The 19,738-nt window shown below is 40.5% G+C and overlaps 1 protein-coding gene across 1 annotated transcript in view; it reads left to right on the top strand.

The window, feature by feature from the left end:
* The window catches only part of LOC136581111 (uncharacterized), a 33,868-nt gene extending 17,570 nt beyond the window's left edge, over positions 1 to 16,298 (top strand). The window contains exons 19-33 of the mRNA XM_066582097.1: positions 1 to 14; positions 2,030 to 2,059; positions 2,458 to 2,487; positions 5,044 to 5,073; positions 5,903 to 5,932; positions 6,312 to 6,341; positions 7,150 to 7,179; positions 8,208 to 8,237; positions 8,926 to 8,955; positions 9,694 to 9,723; positions 10,657 to 10,686; positions 11,367 to 11,396; positions 12,125 to 12,160; positions 13,763 to 13,866; positions 15,489 to 16,298. The exon at positions 1 to 14 is cut by the window's left edge and continues 7 nt beyond it. Of these exons, the coding sequence (XP_066438194.1) occupies positions 1 to 14; positions 2,030 to 2,059; positions 2,458 to 2,487; positions 5,044 to 5,073; positions 5,903 to 5,932; positions 6,312 to 6,341; positions 7,150 to 7,179; positions 8,208 to 8,237; positions 8,926 to 8,955; positions 9,694 to 9,723; positions 10,657 to 10,686; positions 11,367 to 11,396; positions 12,125 to 12,160; positions 13,763 to 13,866; positions 15,489 to 15,535 (531 nt within the window). The 3' untranslated portion in view covers positions 15,536 to 16,298. The remainder of the gene's footprint in view (positions 15 to 2,029; positions 2,060 to 2,457; positions 2,488 to 5,043; positions 5,074 to 5,902; positions 5,933 to 6,311; positions 6,342 to 7,149; positions 7,180 to 8,207; positions 8,238 to 8,925; positions 8,956 to 9,693; positions 9,724 to 10,656; positions 10,687 to 11,366; positions 11,397 to 12,124; positions 12,161 to 13,762; positions 13,867 to 15,488) is intronic.
* The last annotated feature ends 3,440 nt before the right edge of the window (positions 16,299 to 19,738 follow it).

Genomic DNA, 19,738 nt, shown 5'->3' with positions numbered 1-19,738 from the left:
AACTACAACTGCAGGTTACTTTCCAGAATTACTTTATCTATTAATATTGTATCTATCTATCTATAGCAGTAGATAAGTGATAGGGATATTATATTAGCACTCTGTAGGGGTATTATTTGGGCAGTATTATATGAGCAGCATAAAATGTCAAAGCCAATTCCTCCCCTAGAAGTTGTCAGAGGGGATGAAACCTTCTGTGTGTGATTGTAACATTGATATAAGTAAGTAAGTGATTAAAATATCAGAGCAAAAGGATCATTTATAGTGGAGAACTGACCCCTTTTAAAAAGGCTCTAGTACCCTGTTATACCGCCTCTAGCTTAGATACAAGATGTGATACGGGCAGGCAGGCTCTAGTACCCTGTTGTACTGCCTCTAGCTTAGATACAAGATGTGATACGGGCAGGTATGGAGGTTTTAGTCACTGTTGTATCACCTCCAGCTTGGATACAAGGTGTGATACGGGCAGGCATGGAGGCTCTAGTACCCTGTTGTACTGCCTCTAGCTTGGTTACAAAATGTGATACGGGTGGACATAGAGGCATACAGATTCCCTATGATATCCTGCAGCATGTTGCTTCACAATTGCTGTAACTCTAGATCGTGCAAACTTGTAGACTGTAAAAGTTGGCATTCCAGATGATCCCATAGATGTTTTATTGGTGATAAATCTGGAGACCGGGAAGCCACGGATGACTTACAATGTTGGGGAGACATTCCTGTGACACCCTTTCCATTTCTCTTATAGACTCTCTCTATATAGCTCCTTACCGGCGCTGGATAGGAGACACGGGTGTAGTAGCCGTACAGGTCACTAGAGAGTAGTTGGGATAGCCAGGAGTCATTAACTGGAAGTCTTGGTTTGCAGTACCAATTGATGAGGCAGGTAACGTAGTCAGATGGAAATCCAGGAGTCAGTATCAGGAGGTCTTGTCACAATTACAGAGGAGCAGGCAGAAGTGGAAGTGATCAATGCTGTGGAGCAGAATAATCACGCACTGGAGGACTGTCAGTGTCAGGCTTTTATAGTGTGCCTGATTAGAAGCAAGGCAGGGCCAGGAAAGGTAGGCAGGAAGTAGAATACACAGGATCATGGAACAAGGCTAGAAAATAACAGGGGCAGAGGAATCAAGTATATTCCTAAATCTGTCACTGGGAAGATCCCTAAAATATAACCTTTATTTGATTATTTAAAACTTCGGCTTCCAAACGAACAAACATATAAGGAAAAATATATGAATATCCCCACCACCTTGTGTCTAATATCAGTAGCTTGTGAAACTAGAGTGAAAAACAGATATCTGCACCTAAGCCCATATAGGTTCTATATTCTGTTTACCTAAGTAGGTAAATCTTATATTTAGGTATATTATTTTTTGTAATATATACCAGGTAATTATCCACTACCACATTCCCTTTTTGGCGATTAGCGGGTCTGCGTGTAGATATATGCATTATCACAGTTACCATTACAGTACCACACACACATAACATTCATATGCACTTAGTAGGACCTATAGACTGAGAATAATTACCCCTGTAAAATTCTGTTATTCTATTTCTACACGATCAACCTTGGCATACAGCAATGGTCAGTTCTATTATTAACCCCTTCCAGGCCTCTTTTTATTTTTCTGCTAATTTGTGAGATTCTTCTGTTTGTGTTTTTAAAGTGGGCCCCATTAACCCCCTTTTCTCCATTTTTAATAACACTTTTGTTAATGTTTCCAGACAAAAAAGAGCCCCCTGCTAGTACTCCCAGTGATCCGCTGTAACCTTGCAGGAGCTGGGAGGACTGTCTGGTTGCCCTGCAGCGCCATCACTGGTGAAACAGAACATTACACGATTTTTATTAAAATCAATGGTCTGTGCACTACTGGACGTGTCCTCCAGAGGTGGAGTCGGTCTTTATAACTGCTCCCATTGCTGCCTTATAGATGAAACAAGAGGCCACTTTATTATTTCAGATTTCCTTCTTATTTTATAACCCGGACATCCTGTTCATTCACTCTTTGTATTTACTTCCCAGGTACAACAGTCTCCACTTCTGCGGGTACAGGTCAGTGACTACATGCCAAAACACCAGATTATTCTCCCTGTATCATGTATAGCCTTCACAGAACTATAACTAATAATATAAGGGTTTATAGATATACAGTGCAATTCATTTACAATCTATGGAATAATAAATAATGTGGCTCATAGATAAATATGAGATAGATAAATAGATAGATAGATAGATAGATAGATAGATAGATAGATAGATAGATAGATAGATAGATAGATAGTCTGTGCACTACTGGACATGTCGGGTCCTCCAGAAGGGAGACGGTCTTTATAACTGCTCCCATCGCTGCCTTATAGATGAAACAAGAGGTCCCTTGATTATTTTAAAATTTCCTCCTTATTTTATAACCCGGACATCCTGTTCATTCACTCTTTGTATTTACTTCCCAGGTACAACAGTCTCCACTTCTGCGGGGACAGGTCAGTGACTACATGCCAAAACGCCAGAGATGATTCTCCCTGTATCATGTATAGCCATCACAGAAGTATAACTAATAATAGAAGGGTTTATAGCTATACAGTGCAATTCATTTACAATATATGGTATAATAACTAATGTGGCTCATAGATAAATATGAGATAGATAATAATAATAATCTTTATTTGTATAGCGCCAACATATTCTGCAGCACTTATATATACAGGGGGAATACAGAAAGACAAAAGTACAAAAATTACAGAACCACGGTTACATAGTAATCACTTGATGGAAACAATAGGGGTGAGGGTCCTGCTCTAATGAGCTTACATACTACAAGTAATGGGGGGATACAGAAGGTAAAGGGGCTGGAGATGTGCACGGTATAGCGAGGTGGACAGTGAGGGATGCTATACACATAAACAATGGTCAGGCATTTAGCCTTGTGACAGCAGAATCGGTTTGACTGCAAGGGCAGTTGATGGTGGCTAGGTCAGGAAGCATGTTATCAGGCAGCAAACAAAGGTGTTTGTTCAGGCAATGCGGTATGCCTCCCTAAAGAGGTGCATTTTGAGAGCACGCCTGAAGTTCTGTGAGTCCTGGATTGCCCGGATATTCTTTGGTAGTGCGTTCCAGAGGACTGATGCTGCTCTGGAGAAGTATTGGAGGCGGGAATGGAAAGTTCAACTTAGAGGGGCGCGCAGTCTAGTTTCGTTAGCAGAGTGGAGAGCCCGGGCTGGGTGATGGATTGAGATGAGGGAGGCAATATAGGGGGGCGCTGCGCTGTGGGGGGCTTTGTGGATGAATGTAGTGAGTTTAAATTGAATTCTGTATTTAACGGGCAGCAAGTGCAGTGACCAGCACAGGGCAGAGGCGTCCGAGTAGTGGCTGGACAGGAAGATGAGCCTGGCTGCCGCATTCAGGATTGATTGGAGAGGGTAGAGTCTGGTGCAGGGGAGGCTGATCAGCAACGAGTTGCAATAATCGAGCCGAGAGTGGATGAGGCCAACAATAAGCATTTTTAGCGTGTCTACAGTGAGAAAAGAGCAGATTCTTGCGGTATTCTTGAGGTGCAGCTGGCATGTTCAGGCAAGAGATTGGATGTAGGGGGTAAAGAAGAGATTCGAGTCAAATATGACCCCAAGGCAGCGTGCGTGCTGTCTGGGAGTTATGGAGGCGCCACACACTGAGATGGAGATGTCAGGATGAGGTCGGTTAGTGGAGGGTGGAAATACCAGTAAGTCAGTTTTAGAGAGGTTTAGTTTTAGGTAGAGAGAGGACATAGTGTTAGAGACAGCGGACAGACAGTTAGTGATGTTTTGGAGTAAAGGTGCAGAGATGTCACGGGAAGAGGTATATAGCTGGGTGTCATCAGCGTAGAGGTGGTATTGAATGCCCAAACTCCTGATGGTCTGTCCAATAGGGGCTGTGTAGATGGAAAAAAGGAGGGGGCCGAGGACTGAGCCCTGGGGGACCCCGACAGCAAGGGGAAGAGGAGGGGAGGTAAAGCCAGCAATGGAGACGGTGAATGAGTGGTCAGATAGGTAGGAGGAAAACCAGGAGAGCAGTGTCCTTTAGGCCGATGAAGCGGAGCATATTCAGAAGAAGTTTGTGGTTAACAGTGTTGAATGCTGCGGAGAGGTCGAGGAGGATCAGTAGGGAGTAATCGCCCCTTGATTTGGCTGTCAGGAGGTCGTTTGATACCCTTGTAAGGCCAGTTTCTGTCAAGTATTGGGGTCAGAAGCCAGACTGTAGGGGGTCTATGAGAGAGTTCTCTGATAGATAGCTTACAAGGCGGGAGTAAACTAAGCATTCTAGTAGTTTGGAGATGAAGGGGAGATTAGAGATGGGTTGGTAGTTGGCAGCGTCAGTTGCGTCGAGAGTCGGCTTCTTTAGGAGTGGGGATATGATGGAATGTTTGAAAGAAGAGGGAAAGACGCCAGAGGTCAGAGAGAGGTTGAATATAGTGGTGAGATGTGAGATGACCACCGGGGAAGGGGACCGGAGGAGGTGTGAGGGAAGAGGGTCGCTAGCGCAGGTGGTAGGGCGAGCAGAGATAAATAGATATGAGATAGATAACTAGATAGATACATAGATAGATAGGTACGAGATAGCTAAAAGATAGATAGATAGATAGATAGATAGATAGATAGATAGATAGATAAATAGATATGAGATAGACATAAGATAGATAGATAGATAGATAGATAGATAGATAGATATGAGATCGATATAACAAACGTAGATAGATAGACAGACAGATAGATAGATATAAGATAGATAGATATTAGATACATGGATATATAGATAGATAGATAGATAGATAGATAGATAGATAGATAGATAGATAGATACGAGATAGATAGATATCAGATAAATAGATAGATAGTCTGTGCACTACTGGACATGTCGGGTCCTCCAAAAAGGGAGACGGTCTTTATAACTGCTCCCATGGCTGCCTTATAGATGAAACAAGAGGCCACTTTATTATTTCAAATAGCCTCCTTATTTTATAACCCGGACATCCTGTTTATTTACTCTTTGTATTTACTTCCCAGGTACAACAGTCTCCACTTCTGCGGGGACAGGTCAGTGACTACATGCCGAAACGCCAGAGATGATTCTCCCTGTATTATGTATAGCCATCACAGAAGTATAACTAATAATATAAGGGTTTATAGATATACAGTGCAATTCATTAACAATGTATGGTATAATAACTAATGTGGCTCATAGATAAATAGGAGATAGATAGATATGATATAGATAGATAGTTGAAAAAATCGATAGATATATACTTATACAATAGATAGATTTATGATAGATAGATAAATAAATATGAGATATATTGATAGATAGATAGATAGATAGATAAATAAATATGAGATATATTGATAGATAGATAGATAGATAGATAGATAGATAGATAGATAGATAGATAGAAAGCTATAAGATAGATAGATAAATAGATATGAGATAGTTAGATAGATAGATAGATATCAGATTGATAGAGAGATAGATAGATGGATAGATAGATATGAGATAGATAGATAGATATGAGATAGATAGATAGATATCAGATTGATAGAGAGATAGATAAATGGATAGATAGATATGAGATAGATATGAGATAGATAGATAGATAGATTGATAGATAGATAGATATCAGATTGATAGAGAGATAGATAGATGGATATGAGATAGATAGATAGATAGATAGATAGATAGATAGATAAATAGATAGATGGTTTGTGCACTACTGGACATGTCGGGTCCTCCAAAAAGGGAGACGGTCTTTATAACTGCTCCCATCGCTGCCTTATAGATGAAACAAGAGGCCACTTTATTATTTCAGATTTCCTTCTTATTTTATAACCCGGACATCCTGTTCATTCACTCTTTGTATTTACTTCCCAGGTACAACAGTCTCCACTTCTGCGGGTACAGGTCAGTGACTACATGCCAAAACACCAGATTATTCTCCCTGTATCATGTATAGCCTTCACAGAACTATAACTAATAATATAAGGGTTTATAGATATACAGTGCAATTCATTTACAATCTATGGAATAATAAATAATGTGGCTCATAGATAAATATGAGATAGATAAATAGATAGATAGATAGATAGATAGATAGATAGATAGATAGATAGATAGATAGATAGTCTGTGCACTACTGGACATGTCGGGTCCTCCAAAAAGGGAGATGGTCTTTATAACGGCTCCCATGGCTGCCTTATAGATGAAACAAGAGGCCACTTTATTATTTTAAATTTCCTCCTTATTTTATAACCCGGACATCCTGTTCATTCACTCTTTACAGGTACAACAGTTTCCACTTCTGCGGGGACAGGTCAGTGACTACATGCCAAAAACGCCAGAGATGATTCTCCCTGTATCATGTATAGCCATCACAGAACCATAACTAATAATATAAGGGTTTATAGATATACAGTGCAATTCATTAACAAATAACAATGTATGGTATAATAAATAATGTGGCTCATAGATAAATATGAGATAGATAAATAGATATGAGATAGATATAAGATACATAGATAGATATATAGATAGATAAATAGATATGAGCCAGATATAAGATAAAAAGATAGATAGATAGAAGACAGATATATAGATAAGAGAAAGATAGATAAATGGATATGAGATGGATAGATATAAGATAGATACATAGATATGAGATAGATAGCTAGATAAATAGATATCAGATATATAGATAGATAAATAGATATGAGAGAGAGATAGATAGATATAAGATAGATAGATAAATAGATATAAGATAGATGTGAGATAGATAAATATGAGAAAGATAGCTAGATGAATAGATATAAGATAGATAGATAGATAAATAGATATAAGACAGATATGAGATAGATAGATAGATATGAGATAGATAGATAGATATGAGATAGATAGATAAATAGATATGAGATAGATAGATAGATAGATAGATAGATAGATAGATAGATAGATGGTCTGTGCACTACTGGACATGTCGGGTCCTCCAAAATGGAGACGGTCTTTATAACTGCTCCCATCGCTGCCTTATAGATGAAACAAGAGGCCACTTTATTATTTCAAATTTCCTACTTATTTTATAACCCGGACATCCTGTTTATTTACTCTTTGTATTTACTTCCCAGGTACAACAGTCTCCACTTCTGCGGGGACAGGTCAGTGACTACATGCCGAAACACCAGAGATAATTCTCCCTGTATCGTGTATAGCCATCACAGAACCATAACTAATAATATAAGGGTTTATAGATATACAGTGCAATTCATTAACAATATATGGTATAATAACTAATGTGGCTCATAGATAAATATGAGATAGATAGATAGATCGATAGATATAAGATACACAGGTAGATAGATAGATAGATAGATAGATAGATAGATAGATAGATAGATCGATAGATATGAGATACACAGGTAGATAGATAGATAGATAGATAGATAGAGATTTGAGATAGATAGGTAGATATGAGATAGATGGAAAGATAGATAGCTAGATAAATAGATATAAGATGGATAAATATGATATAGTGAGATAGATAAATAGATATGAGCCAGATATAAGATAAAAAGATAGATAGATAGATAGATAGATAGATAGATAGATAGATAGAAGACAGATATATAGATATGAGAAAGATAGATAAATAGATATGATATGGATAGATATAAGATAGATACATAGATATGAGATAGATAGCTAGATAAATAGATATAAGATATATAGATAGATAAATAGATATGAGAGAGAGAGAGAGAGATAGATATAAGATAGATAGATATGAGATAGAAAAATAGATAGATAGATATGAGATAGGTAAATAAATAGATATAAGATAGATGTGAGATAGATAGATATATATATGAGAAAGATACCTAGATGAATAGATATAAGATAGATAGATAAATAGATATAAGATAGATATGAGATAGATAGATAAATAGATATGAGATAGATAGATAGATAGATAGATAGATAGATAGATAGATAGATAGATAGATAGATAGATAGATAGTCTGTGCACTACTGGACATGTCAGGTCCTCCAAAAGGGAGACGGTCTTTATAACTGCTCCCATCGCTGCCTTATGGATGAAACAAGAGGCCACTTTATTATTTCAGATTTCCTTCTTATTTTATAACCCGGACATCCTGTTCATTCACTCTTTGTATTTACTTCCCAGGTACAACAGTCTCCACTTCTGCGGGGACAGGTCAGTGACTACATGCTGAAACTCCAGAGATGATTCTCCCTGTATTATGTATAGCCATCACAGAAGTATAACTAATAATAAAAGGGTTTATAGATATACAGTTCATTTACAATTTATGGTATAATAAATAATGTGGCTCGTGGATAAATATGAGTTAGATAAATAGATATGATCTAGATATAAGATAAAAAGATAGATAGATAATGATAGATAAATAGATATGATAGATAGATAGATAGAGGATAGATTTATAGATATGAGAAAGATAGATAAATAGATATGACATGGATAGATAGATAAATAGATAGATAAATAGATATGAGAGAGAGATAGATATATAGATATAAGATAGATAGATAGATAAATAGATATGAGAAAAATAGCTAGATGAATAGATATAAGATAGATAGATAAATAGATATAAGATAGATAGATAGATATGAGATAGTTAGATATAAGATAGTTATGAGATAGATAGATAGATAGATAGATAGATAGATAGATAGATAGATAGATAGATAGATAGATAGTCTGTGCACTACTGGACATGTCGGGTCCTCCAAAAAGGGAGACGGTCTTTATAACGGCTCCCATGGCTGCCTTATAGATGAAACAAGAGGCCACTTTATTATTTTAAATTTCCTCCTTATTTTATAACCCGGACATCCTGTTCATTCACTCTTTACAGGTACAACAGTTTCCACTTCTGCGGGGACAGGTCAGTGACTACATGCCAAAAACGCCAGAGATGATTCTCCCTGTATCATGTATAGCCATCACAGAACCATAACTAATAATATAAGGGTTTATAGATATACAGTGCAATTCATTAACAATGTATGGTATAATAAATAATGTGGCTCATAGATAAATATCAGATAGATAAATAGATATGAGATAGATATAAGATACATAGATAGATATATAGATAGATAAATAGATATGAGCCAGATATAAGATAAAAAGATAGATAGATAGAAGACAGATATATAGATATGAGAAAGATAGATAAATAGATATGAGATGGATAGATATAAGATAGATACATAGATATGAGATAGATAGCTAGATAAATAGATATAAGATATATAGATAGATAAATAGATATGAGAGAGAGATAAGATAGATAGATAAATAGATATAAGATAGATGTGAGATAGATAGATAAATATAAGATATATAAATAGATATAAGATAGATATGAGTTAGATAGATACATAGATATGAGATAGATAGATATGAGATAGATAGATAGATAAATAGATATGAGATAGATAGATAAATAGATAGATAGATAGTCTGTGCACTACTGGACATGTCGGGTCCTCCAAGAAGGGAGATGGTCTTTATAACGGCTCCCATGGCTGCCTTATAGATAAAACAAGAGGCCACTTTATTATTTTAAATTTCCTCCTTATTTTATAACCCGGACATCCTGTTCATTCACTCTTTACAGGTACAACAGTTTCCACTTCTGCGGGGACAGGTCAGTGACTACATGCCAAAAACGCCAGAGATGATTCTCCCTGTATCATGTATAGCCATCACAGAACCATAACTAATAATATAAGGGTTTATAGATATACAGTGCAATTCATTAACAATATATGGTATAATAACTAATGTGGCTCATAGATAAATATGAGATAGATAGATAGATCGATAGATATAAGATACACAGGTAGATAGATAGATAGAATGATAGATATGAGATAGATAGATATGAGATACACAGATAGATAGATAGATAGATAGATAGATAGATAGATAGATAGATAGATAGATAGATAGATAGATAGAGATTTGAGATAGATAGGTAGATATGAGATAGATGGAAAGATAGATAGCTAGATAAATAGATATAAGATGGATAAATATGATATAGTGAGATAGATAGATAAATAGATATGAGCCAGAGATAAGATAAAAAGATAGATAGATAGAAGACAGATATATAGATATGAGAAAGATAGATAAATAGATATGATATGGATAGATATAAGATAGATACATAGATATGAGATAGATAGCTAGATAAATAGATATAAGATATATAGATAGAAAAATAGATAGACATGAGATAGATATGAGAAAGATAGCTAGATGAATAGATATAAGATAGATAGATAAATAGATATAAGATAGATATGAGATAGATAGATAAATAGATATGAGATAGATAGATAGATAGATAGATAGATAGATAGATAGATAGATAGATAGATAGATAGATAGATAGATAGATAGATGGTTTGTGCACTACTGGACATGTCAGGTACTCCAAAAGGGAGACGGTCTTTATAACTGCTCCCATCGCTGCCTTATAGATGAAACAAGAGGCCACTTTATTATTTCAAATAGCCTCCTTATTCTATAACCCGGACATCCTGTTCATTCACTCTTTGTATTTACTTCCCAGGTACAACAGTCTCCACTTCTGCGGGGACAGGTCAGTGACTACATGCCGAAACACCAGAGATAATTCTCCCTGTATCATGTATAGCCATCACAGAACCATAACTAATAATATAAGGGTTTATAGATATACAGTGCAATTCATTTACAATATATGGTATAATAACTAATGTGGCTCATAGATAAATATGAGATAGATAAATATGAGATAGATAGATAGATAGATAGATAGATAGATAGATAGATAGATAGATAGATAGATAGATAGATAGATAGATAGATGGATAGATAGAGATTTGAGATAGATAGGTAGATATGAGATAGATATGAGATAGATAGATAGATAGATAGATATGAGATAGATAGATAGATAGATAGATAGATAGATAGATAGATAGATTGATAGATATGAGATGCATAGATAAATAGATATAAGATAGATAGATAAATAGAAAGACAATAGATATGAGATATTAGAGCAAATTGCACTCATGATACTCTATAGTTAGCAACTACAAAGGGGATGTGGCTTCTGCAAATTTTAAAGGGGCTGTCCTGGACAGGCAGGGGCGGAGCTTACAGATGTATTGATGCTATATGGGGGAATTTATGTGGCTGGATCGGACTAGCATCTCTCTGCAATGACTGTTAGTGTACACCGGCCTGAGGGACGTGATAATGATGAATAACATCCATGTACTTGTTTTCTACTAGGAACAACTACAGAAACTACGACACCACACAGTAAGAACCAACTGCGTCCTTCTGGGGTAGAGCGAGTCCGCCTGGGGCCACATCTCACCTCCATCATCTTTCTGTAGTTTGTAAATCTACAATTGTCCCCACCTCCCCTCCCCCGCTGCTGGGTCTGGAGGGTCTAGAATAAGAGACAACTCCTGGTCCAAAAATGTAGGGATATTTGTGGGGAGAGGTTTCTTTATGTGAGGTCCTGAACAAAGTACCTGTCAGCCCCGGATCCAGCATTGGAGGGGAATTAGTATTTCATCTTTAAATACCCCCATAGATTGTCAAATAGCCCTGTACTGCAGCCACATAATACCACAACCCAGTGACAGGACTGGTACTACAGGATATGTATGGGGGGACTCATGCTCTTCACATCGGTAACGGTAATGCCCAGCTGTCAGTTTATTAATATATTTTCAGGGGGAATAACAGAGGAACTACACAATGCAGAGCTCTAGAGCTGCACCAGAGTTGTGTCTTCTGGTTCATCATATAATAGTTCTGGGCCTTTATTATTACATCCAGCGGTTTGGTTCCCGTAGTTTTACAGGCGCCAGTGCTGCCATATTATTCGGCATTTAACCCTTTGTATTTGTGTTTGTACCCATACGCAGTCACCAGACCTGCTCCCGCCCTACGGTCTGCGGATGTCTGCCATGTATGATTGTATATAGGATCTGCTGTCATGTATTCTTATGTCTCTATACGTCTTCTTAACATTGCAGAGAACCTTATAACTACAAACAACACCCCGGTAGCAGGTGAGCAGGCTTTATATAGAGGCATTATTAGATATTACCGCATAGCAGTTCTCACACTCCTCCCAACTTTAGAATACGGAAAGAGGGGCAATTCTAGCATTACAACAATTTTGTTTATGATATGCCACACCCTTTATGTCCCATAATAGCAATAGTCCCTCTCAGTGACCCCCTCACAGTAATGGTATACATATAAGTAACACTCAGATACCAGCTGTATACAGTGATAGTGATTACAGTGCAGTTACCTCCAGTGATCACAGGGGGTCTTTCCTCTGATTGGCATGATTCATTTTTCTTCTCTTTCCGGCCCTAGAATGCAATGGAGACTTTTTCCAGCCACTACTTATCTCTCCACGTTCTCTGCGCCCTGCCACTAGCCTCAATGAACATCTCAGTACCCCTTCAGTGCCCCCTCTGTGGCCCCACAAACTAATAGTACCCCCTCTGTGGTCTAAACTTTCTAATAGTGCCAACTAAGATATACTGCTTCCCTCTGCGACACCATAGTGCTTCCATCTGTGACCCCATAGTGCTTCCCTCTGTGGCCTCATAGTGCTTCCATCTGTGACCCCATAGTGCTTCCCTCTGTGGCTCCATAATGCTTCCATCAGTGAACCCATAGTGCTTCCATCTGTGGCCCTATAGTGCTTCCATCTGTGGCTCCATAGTGCTTCCATCTGTGGCCCCATAGTGCCTTCATCTGTGACCCCATAGTGCTTCCATCAGTGACCCCATAGTGCTTCCATCTGTGGCCCCATAGTGCCTCCCTCTGTCGCCCCATAGTGCTTCCATCAGTGACCCCATAGTGCTTCCATCTGTGGCCCCATAGTGCCTCCATCTGTCGCTCCATAGTGCTTCCATCTGTGGCCCCATAGTGCCTCCATCTGTCGCCCCATAGTGCTTCCATCTGTGGTCCTAGTAACACTGCCACACCGCTGAACTCTACTACAGAAATGCTCTATATCAGCTGCTGTAGTGACAGCTATGTACGCCACACATTGGCGCAAACCGCAGACAGAGCGCTGACTACGCAGTCTGACTTTTTACCACGCTCCAGTTTGAGAATATTGTGACTGGAGCTGCGGGAGGAGTCCGTCTGTATATGCAGTGGCACGCTGTCAGTGTTTGCCGCCAGTGTGTGAGGTACATAGCGGTAACTGTGGCAGCTGATATACAGCTGGGCCTGGCAGTGGGGGCGGGACATACAGCAGGCCTCCTGGGGTAGTGGGACAGACTCCCAAATTCAGGACTGTCCCACTTAGGCCTCATTCTCACAGGCATTGCGATTTTACACCAGCTACATTGCAACTGAAAATCACATCAGTGAAGAATAGCGATCGAAGAGATTAATTAGTGTTTCTTCATTCATTCACACGGGTGTATCGTGTGAAAAATATGCTGCAGTGCGGAATTCCATCAGTCATCAGAAATCCTTCTAATAGCCTAAATAACTAAAGAAGCAAACAGTCTGGATGGAAAGTGTATCATTTTGTGTGCACAGCTGCTATGCAGACCTATGTATCTCCATGGTTACAGACTACAAACAAGCCCTGTGCAGTCAGATATACAAGTATTCAGTATTGTTTTGTCTCTTTGCAGAATCTTCCTCAGGACTTCCAGTCTACGCCATCATACTCATCTCTTTCTTTGTAGCGTTGGCCGGTGTTGGCTTCATTGGTTGTTTCTTCTGCGTCGCTTACTATGTAAGTAGTTTTGGAAATCGAAAGGATTTTCTCAGTACAAGCAGTGGATGAGCCGTCCACGTCCTGCTGGTGGGATCTAACCAATCTGCCCCTGATGATCACTTGACATGGTGGCAGGGGCATCAGGAAACCTTTGCACCACTCAGTCTCCTCGGCTTTTTCTGGAATTGACCCGGCCGACCGTGTAACATCCTGAAAAGGCCGAGTAGATCCTTCAGGGGACAAAGGGGCGTGGGGTGTTCTTGGCCCAGATTGTCTTCTAGCAAGTAACAGGGGGCATAGTGGTTGGATGCCCAATGATTGGACTTTGAAGATGTACCAGTTGCTTACCGGGCATCTTCTGGCTGCGCCTGCACTCTGCTTTATTGTCCTGGCTGTTGTTGTAGATTGTAAATTATGCCTGTACTAGCACAATGCTGTATTACAGTCCGCATGGCTGCATCTGGTGTCTCCATATATGATGCGTTGATTAAAGGGGGTTTCCAACCTTTTAAAAAACGTTGTCCCGGGGATAACCAATGGTATAAAAAATAATACATCCATTTCTTCCCCTCCCACTGCGCCTCCGATCCTGGCTGAAACGCGAAGCAATGACATTACATTCATTGCACCCATGGCAGCTGCAGCCAATCACTGCCCTCAGCAGTATGGTGCCGTTCACACACACCCACATGACTACTGGTGCCAGGGATTGGCTGCAGCAGTCATCGCTTCCTATTTCAGCGGAGATCAGAGAGGGGGGGACCTTGTTGGCGCTGCTGGAGGTGCAGTGAGAGGGTGAGAAATGGCTATTGTAATTTTTTAGACCGTTCCCAACCACGGGGCCTGTGCTTTTACATGTTTGAAATGCCCTTTAATAGCTGACATTCCTTTATAAGGGCGGCCGCTCGGGTTTATATTTTACAGTGATGCATATCCCCGGCTTCCATCTGTAGAGTCACATGATGAGGGTGTTTTTACACATTCCATTTTCACGCGGCATTTCTGTGTGTTGCGAGATGCGCAGAAATCACACGTAAAGAACCCATTATGATAACAGGGTTAATATACACGGGCGTTTTTTCTCTCCTGGACCAAAACTCTGAGATAGAAAAATTGCAGGATTTCCTTTTTTTTCCATTCATTCCTAAGTGAGCGAAAAAAATTGTATAAATGCCACTGCAGAAAGTGATATGTCACTTATTTGAGGCCGGTTCTGCACCAAATAAGAAATCTGTGAGAAATCCACGTAAAACATGTTAAACTTGCAGATTTCTGACAGGGATTTCCATTTTTAAGGAAGGACTTCAATCTCCCTCCTAAGCCACTGTGAACTGACGCCGAAGGCGTCCTGACATGACAGAACAGGCCCCTTACACATGTGACCTCACCACCCAATAGATGCTTTGCCTTTAGAGAAATGCAAAAGAGCAGTTTGTATTTGACCCACTAGGGGTCACCAACGTCCAATAAACCCTTCTATCTAACAGATTATTATAATAGTGGAGGAACAGGTGGACGCCAACCCCCCACCCCTCTCCCTTATTACATTCCAGTGCTCCCCCTAGTGGAGGGGTATTGGAGAATGAATGGAACTAAAATCTCCAGGAGAGTCCTAATACAAATCCTATTTTTCTTCCTAGTGGTTATAAGACCTTCGTTACTCAAGACGCGACCTTCACCGACATGACGACCATGATGAGATGAAACACGGCGCTGATCTGTATTCCTTCCAATGACAATCGATTTCTTTCCTCTGCTCCAACCGTTCTTCACATCAGTAGTCACCCTGCTCAGAGGTAGTCTGATGCTGGATAATGAGCTGATGTAATCCATGGGTAGCGGGCGGTCAGACCCTGGCCGGCCGTAATCTACAGTGCAATCAGCAGTGACAGCAAGAAGTGCCAAATCCTGCACTAGAGTACGATGCAGCTGTACAGGTGAACGACGGACAGAGTGGAGCAGCGCTGCTCTTCTTCTAGGACACCATTTCTTTCTCTAGATGTCACAAGCCAGGAGTCACCTTACTGGGAGGGTCCCAGCCCATCGTCCCCTCCACACGTGTCACATGACTCTATAAAGGCCATCCGCAGATCCCGGAGCAAATATACAGTAGCATTACACCACCAAACCACTGGCTGCTCCTTGTACCCGAACATCAGGTCATGTGATCTCCTGGTGGGAGTGGTGGTTGCGTCTTCTACCCTATGTATAGTATGGGTTCTTCCCCCTCTAGATAGGATTTTCTGTCCCTCTCACATTGATGATTCTCTACTTGTAGTCTTTGTAATATATAAGTTATTCTCAGGTACCTATTTATTTACAGTGATTTGTATGAGAGCCGCTTCATGTATAATCACATGATCTGTATAGGCGATCACCGGCAGATGGACTACGTGGTGTCACTGCGGCTGTAACTTATTGACCTGTACAAATAAATCCATCAACCAGAAGTATGTTATTTGTTGAACTCATATTATGTAGTATCAGACGGGTCACCTGATGGGACGGAATACGTAACCACAGGACAAATCACGTGGAAGGTCCAAACGGCTATTTGCGAATCAACCCATTAGTAGAAATCCCAGAAGGCATTGCGTGTCTCCGCTCGTCTGATCGTCTCCTCCCGGGGGAAGATAGTCATCTCTCCCTCCCAGTAATTAATAACCTGCTGTCAGATACAATTTACAATCCACGTACTCCAAGATAGTCTCCAACCAATGACTCAGTGGGCAGCACAGAGGAGATATATTAGAGCAACTCCTCAACTTCATCTCTCTTCTTATGAAGATGTTATTGACATTAGCGGAGCCCCACTGATCAATACAAGAAATCTCTAATCTAACAATCAGGTCATAGAGCATGGGCCACCAATCTAACATATATGGCATGGAACGTGGCCCATCAATTTAGCAATCAGGTCGTAGAACACAGCCCACTTATCTAACAATCAGGTCATAGAGCACGGTCCACTAATCTGACAATCAGGGTGCAGAGCACGGCACCACAATTTTTCAATCAGGTCATAGGACATGGCCTACCAATCTAACAATCAGGTCGTAGAACACGGTCCACCAATCTTGCAATCAGGTCATAGAACATGGCCACCAATCTAGCAATCAGGTCATAGAACATGGCCACCAATCTAGCAATCAGGTCGCAGAACATGGCCAACCAATCTAGCAATGAGGCCATAGAATACAGCGCGCCACTCTAACAATCAGGTTGTAGAACATGGCAAACTAATCTAACAATCAGGACATGGAGCACCGCCCCCCAATTTATCAATCCGGTTATAGAACATGGTCCACCAATCTAACAATCAGGTGGTAAAACACGGCCCACCATTCTAACAATCATGGAGCAGAACACGGCCTAACAATCTAACAATCAGGTGGTAGAACAATGCCCACCAATCTGACAATCAGGGAACAGAATACGGCCTTCCAATCTAACAATCAGGGCGCAGAACATGACCCACCAATCTAACAATCAGGGCGAAGAGCATGGCCGACCAATTCACAAATCAGGGAGCAGAACACGACCGGCCAATCTAACAAACAGGGTGCAGAGCATGGCCCACCAATCTAATAATCAGTTCATAGAACACGGCCCATCAATCTAACACTCAGGTGGTTGAACACGGACCTATAAACAATCAGGGCATACAGCTCGGCCCACTAATCTAACAATCAGGTCGTAGAGCACGAGCCACCAATCTAACATTCATGGTGTAGAGCACGTGCCACCAATTTGACAATCAGGGTGCAAAGCACGGCCTACCCAATTTATCAATCAGGTCATAGAACACGGCCCACCAACTTAGTAATCAGGTCGTAGAACACAGCCCACCAATTTAGCAATCAGGTCGTAGAACACGGCCCACCAATCTAACAATCAGGTTGTAGAACATGACCTACAAATTTAGGAATCAGGTCGTACAATACAGCCCACAAATCTAACAATCAGATCATAGAATACGGCCCACCAATCCAACAATCAGGGTGCAAAGCACATCCCACCAATCTAACAATCAGGTTGTGGAACATGGCCCACTAATCTAACAATTATGGCATAAACACGGCCCACCAATCCAACAATCAGGGTGCAGAGCACGGCCCCCCAATTTATCAATCAGGTAGTAGAACATGGCCCACAATCTAACAATCAGATTGCCGAACACGGCCCACTAATATACCGTAACAATCATGGAGCAGAACACGGCCCACCAATCTAACAATCACAGAGCAGAATAAGGTCCACTAATCTAACAATCATGGAGCAGAACATGGCCTACCAATCTAGCAATCACGGTATAGAATACGGCCCATTAATTCAACTATCAGCTCGTAGAACTAGGCCAACTAATTTAACACTCAGCGTGCACATTCAGGTCATAGAACACGGCCCACCAATCAGGGAGCACCGCTCAGCTGTTATGTTCTCCTCACAGGGCTTATTCACCTTGTCTACAAGAACGCACAATGGACCCCCTATTATTAGGCCGATCTCACATGACCAGATTTGAATTGCGGATTCCATGATCGCCATCTGCGGAGATGATGCACAGTACAACGCCTATTTGAATACTCCCTCACAATTGCGGGTACAAATTGTGTACTCTGTAAGAGTAAGAAAAATCGCAGCATGCTCTATTTTACTGCGGAAACATTACGTATTGGCTGCGGGTACCCACATCAACGCTAAGTGACGCCAAAAAAACTGTACTGTGCATGACCACCTGCGGGCTCCACAGTCATACGCAATACAGTTGCTTGCTGTACACAGGGTCACAGGCCAGGCTCATAGCTGGAATCCGAACTGGTCGTGTGAGCCCAGCCTAACTGTCCTTAATCTGCATGATAATAACCCCTAACAGGACAGTAAGTATCTGGATGTAAATGGATACTTTATTAGATAAGACAACTATACAATAGAAATACATTGGCATACTAACAACAGGGAAGCATTTCATCCTAGTCTACACCAAGTAGATGGGAAACCTGCCTATAAGCAAAGTAATCGTCCCAACAAGGACGGCCCCACGTCAGAAACTTAAGACTGAACCGACTATGGATGAAGGGAAATTGGGGCGTCTGCAAACCTACAGATGGAAGGAATTCAAGCGTTTTCACACGTAAGGACGAGGGGGATTTAGGCATTCGAAAACCTAAGGATGGAGGGGAACTGAGGAGTCCTCACATCTAAAGATGGAGGGGGATTTAGGTGTCCTCACACCTATGGAAGGAATGGGATGTAGATGCTGCACACCTAAGGACGGACGGGAATTGAGGCATCCTCAAACCTAAAGACAGGTGTGCAAAGTCCATACACTACGTTTACAAATTCCATATACAAAGTCCATACTACATTCATCTACAAGAGGATGTGAGGCTGAAAGAACCTGAAGGCAACATCTGGTCTTCACCAGCATAATTAAAAAACTGAATGAAAATGATAAAGATGTATATGTATACAATCTATTTACTGCAGGAACCAAACAGCTGCGATACCTCTAAATTCTACATTTTTTAAAAAACCCACTAGAAATCATCTAAAAAACACCCATATAAAATGTCCCCACAATGCAAAAAGTACAATAAAATGCACAAAAGCGTGACATTCACGGCACAAATCCGTTGCACTAACACGTACGTTTTTGCACATACAGCAATGTGAAGCCAGTCCAATGCCCTTAAATCACAAATACCCCAAAATTAGAGGGATTGTCCATTAGGCAGAAGAAAACACCTCAAATTTACAGACAGTTGGCGACTATATAGCAGATCCCTGGCATATAAAACAGCTCCTTACAACATAAGCAGACGGTGTGCAGAACCCATAGCGATACCACACCGATTTCTACAAGGTGGCTATGGCAGCCAAGAGGTCT

This window comes from Eleutherodactylus coqui, chromosome 10 (genome assembly GCF_035609145.1).
Source record: "Eleutherodactylus coqui strain aEleCoq1 chromosome 10, aEleCoq1.hap1, whole genome shotgun sequence".
In the NCBI taxonomy this organism is placed as follows: Eukaryota; Metazoa; Chordata; class Amphibia; order Anura; family Eleutherodactylidae; genus Eleutherodactylus; species Eleutherodactylus coqui.
Note: the sequence above shows the minus strand (reverse complement) of the source record. Positions and strands in the feature narration are given on the sequence as shown.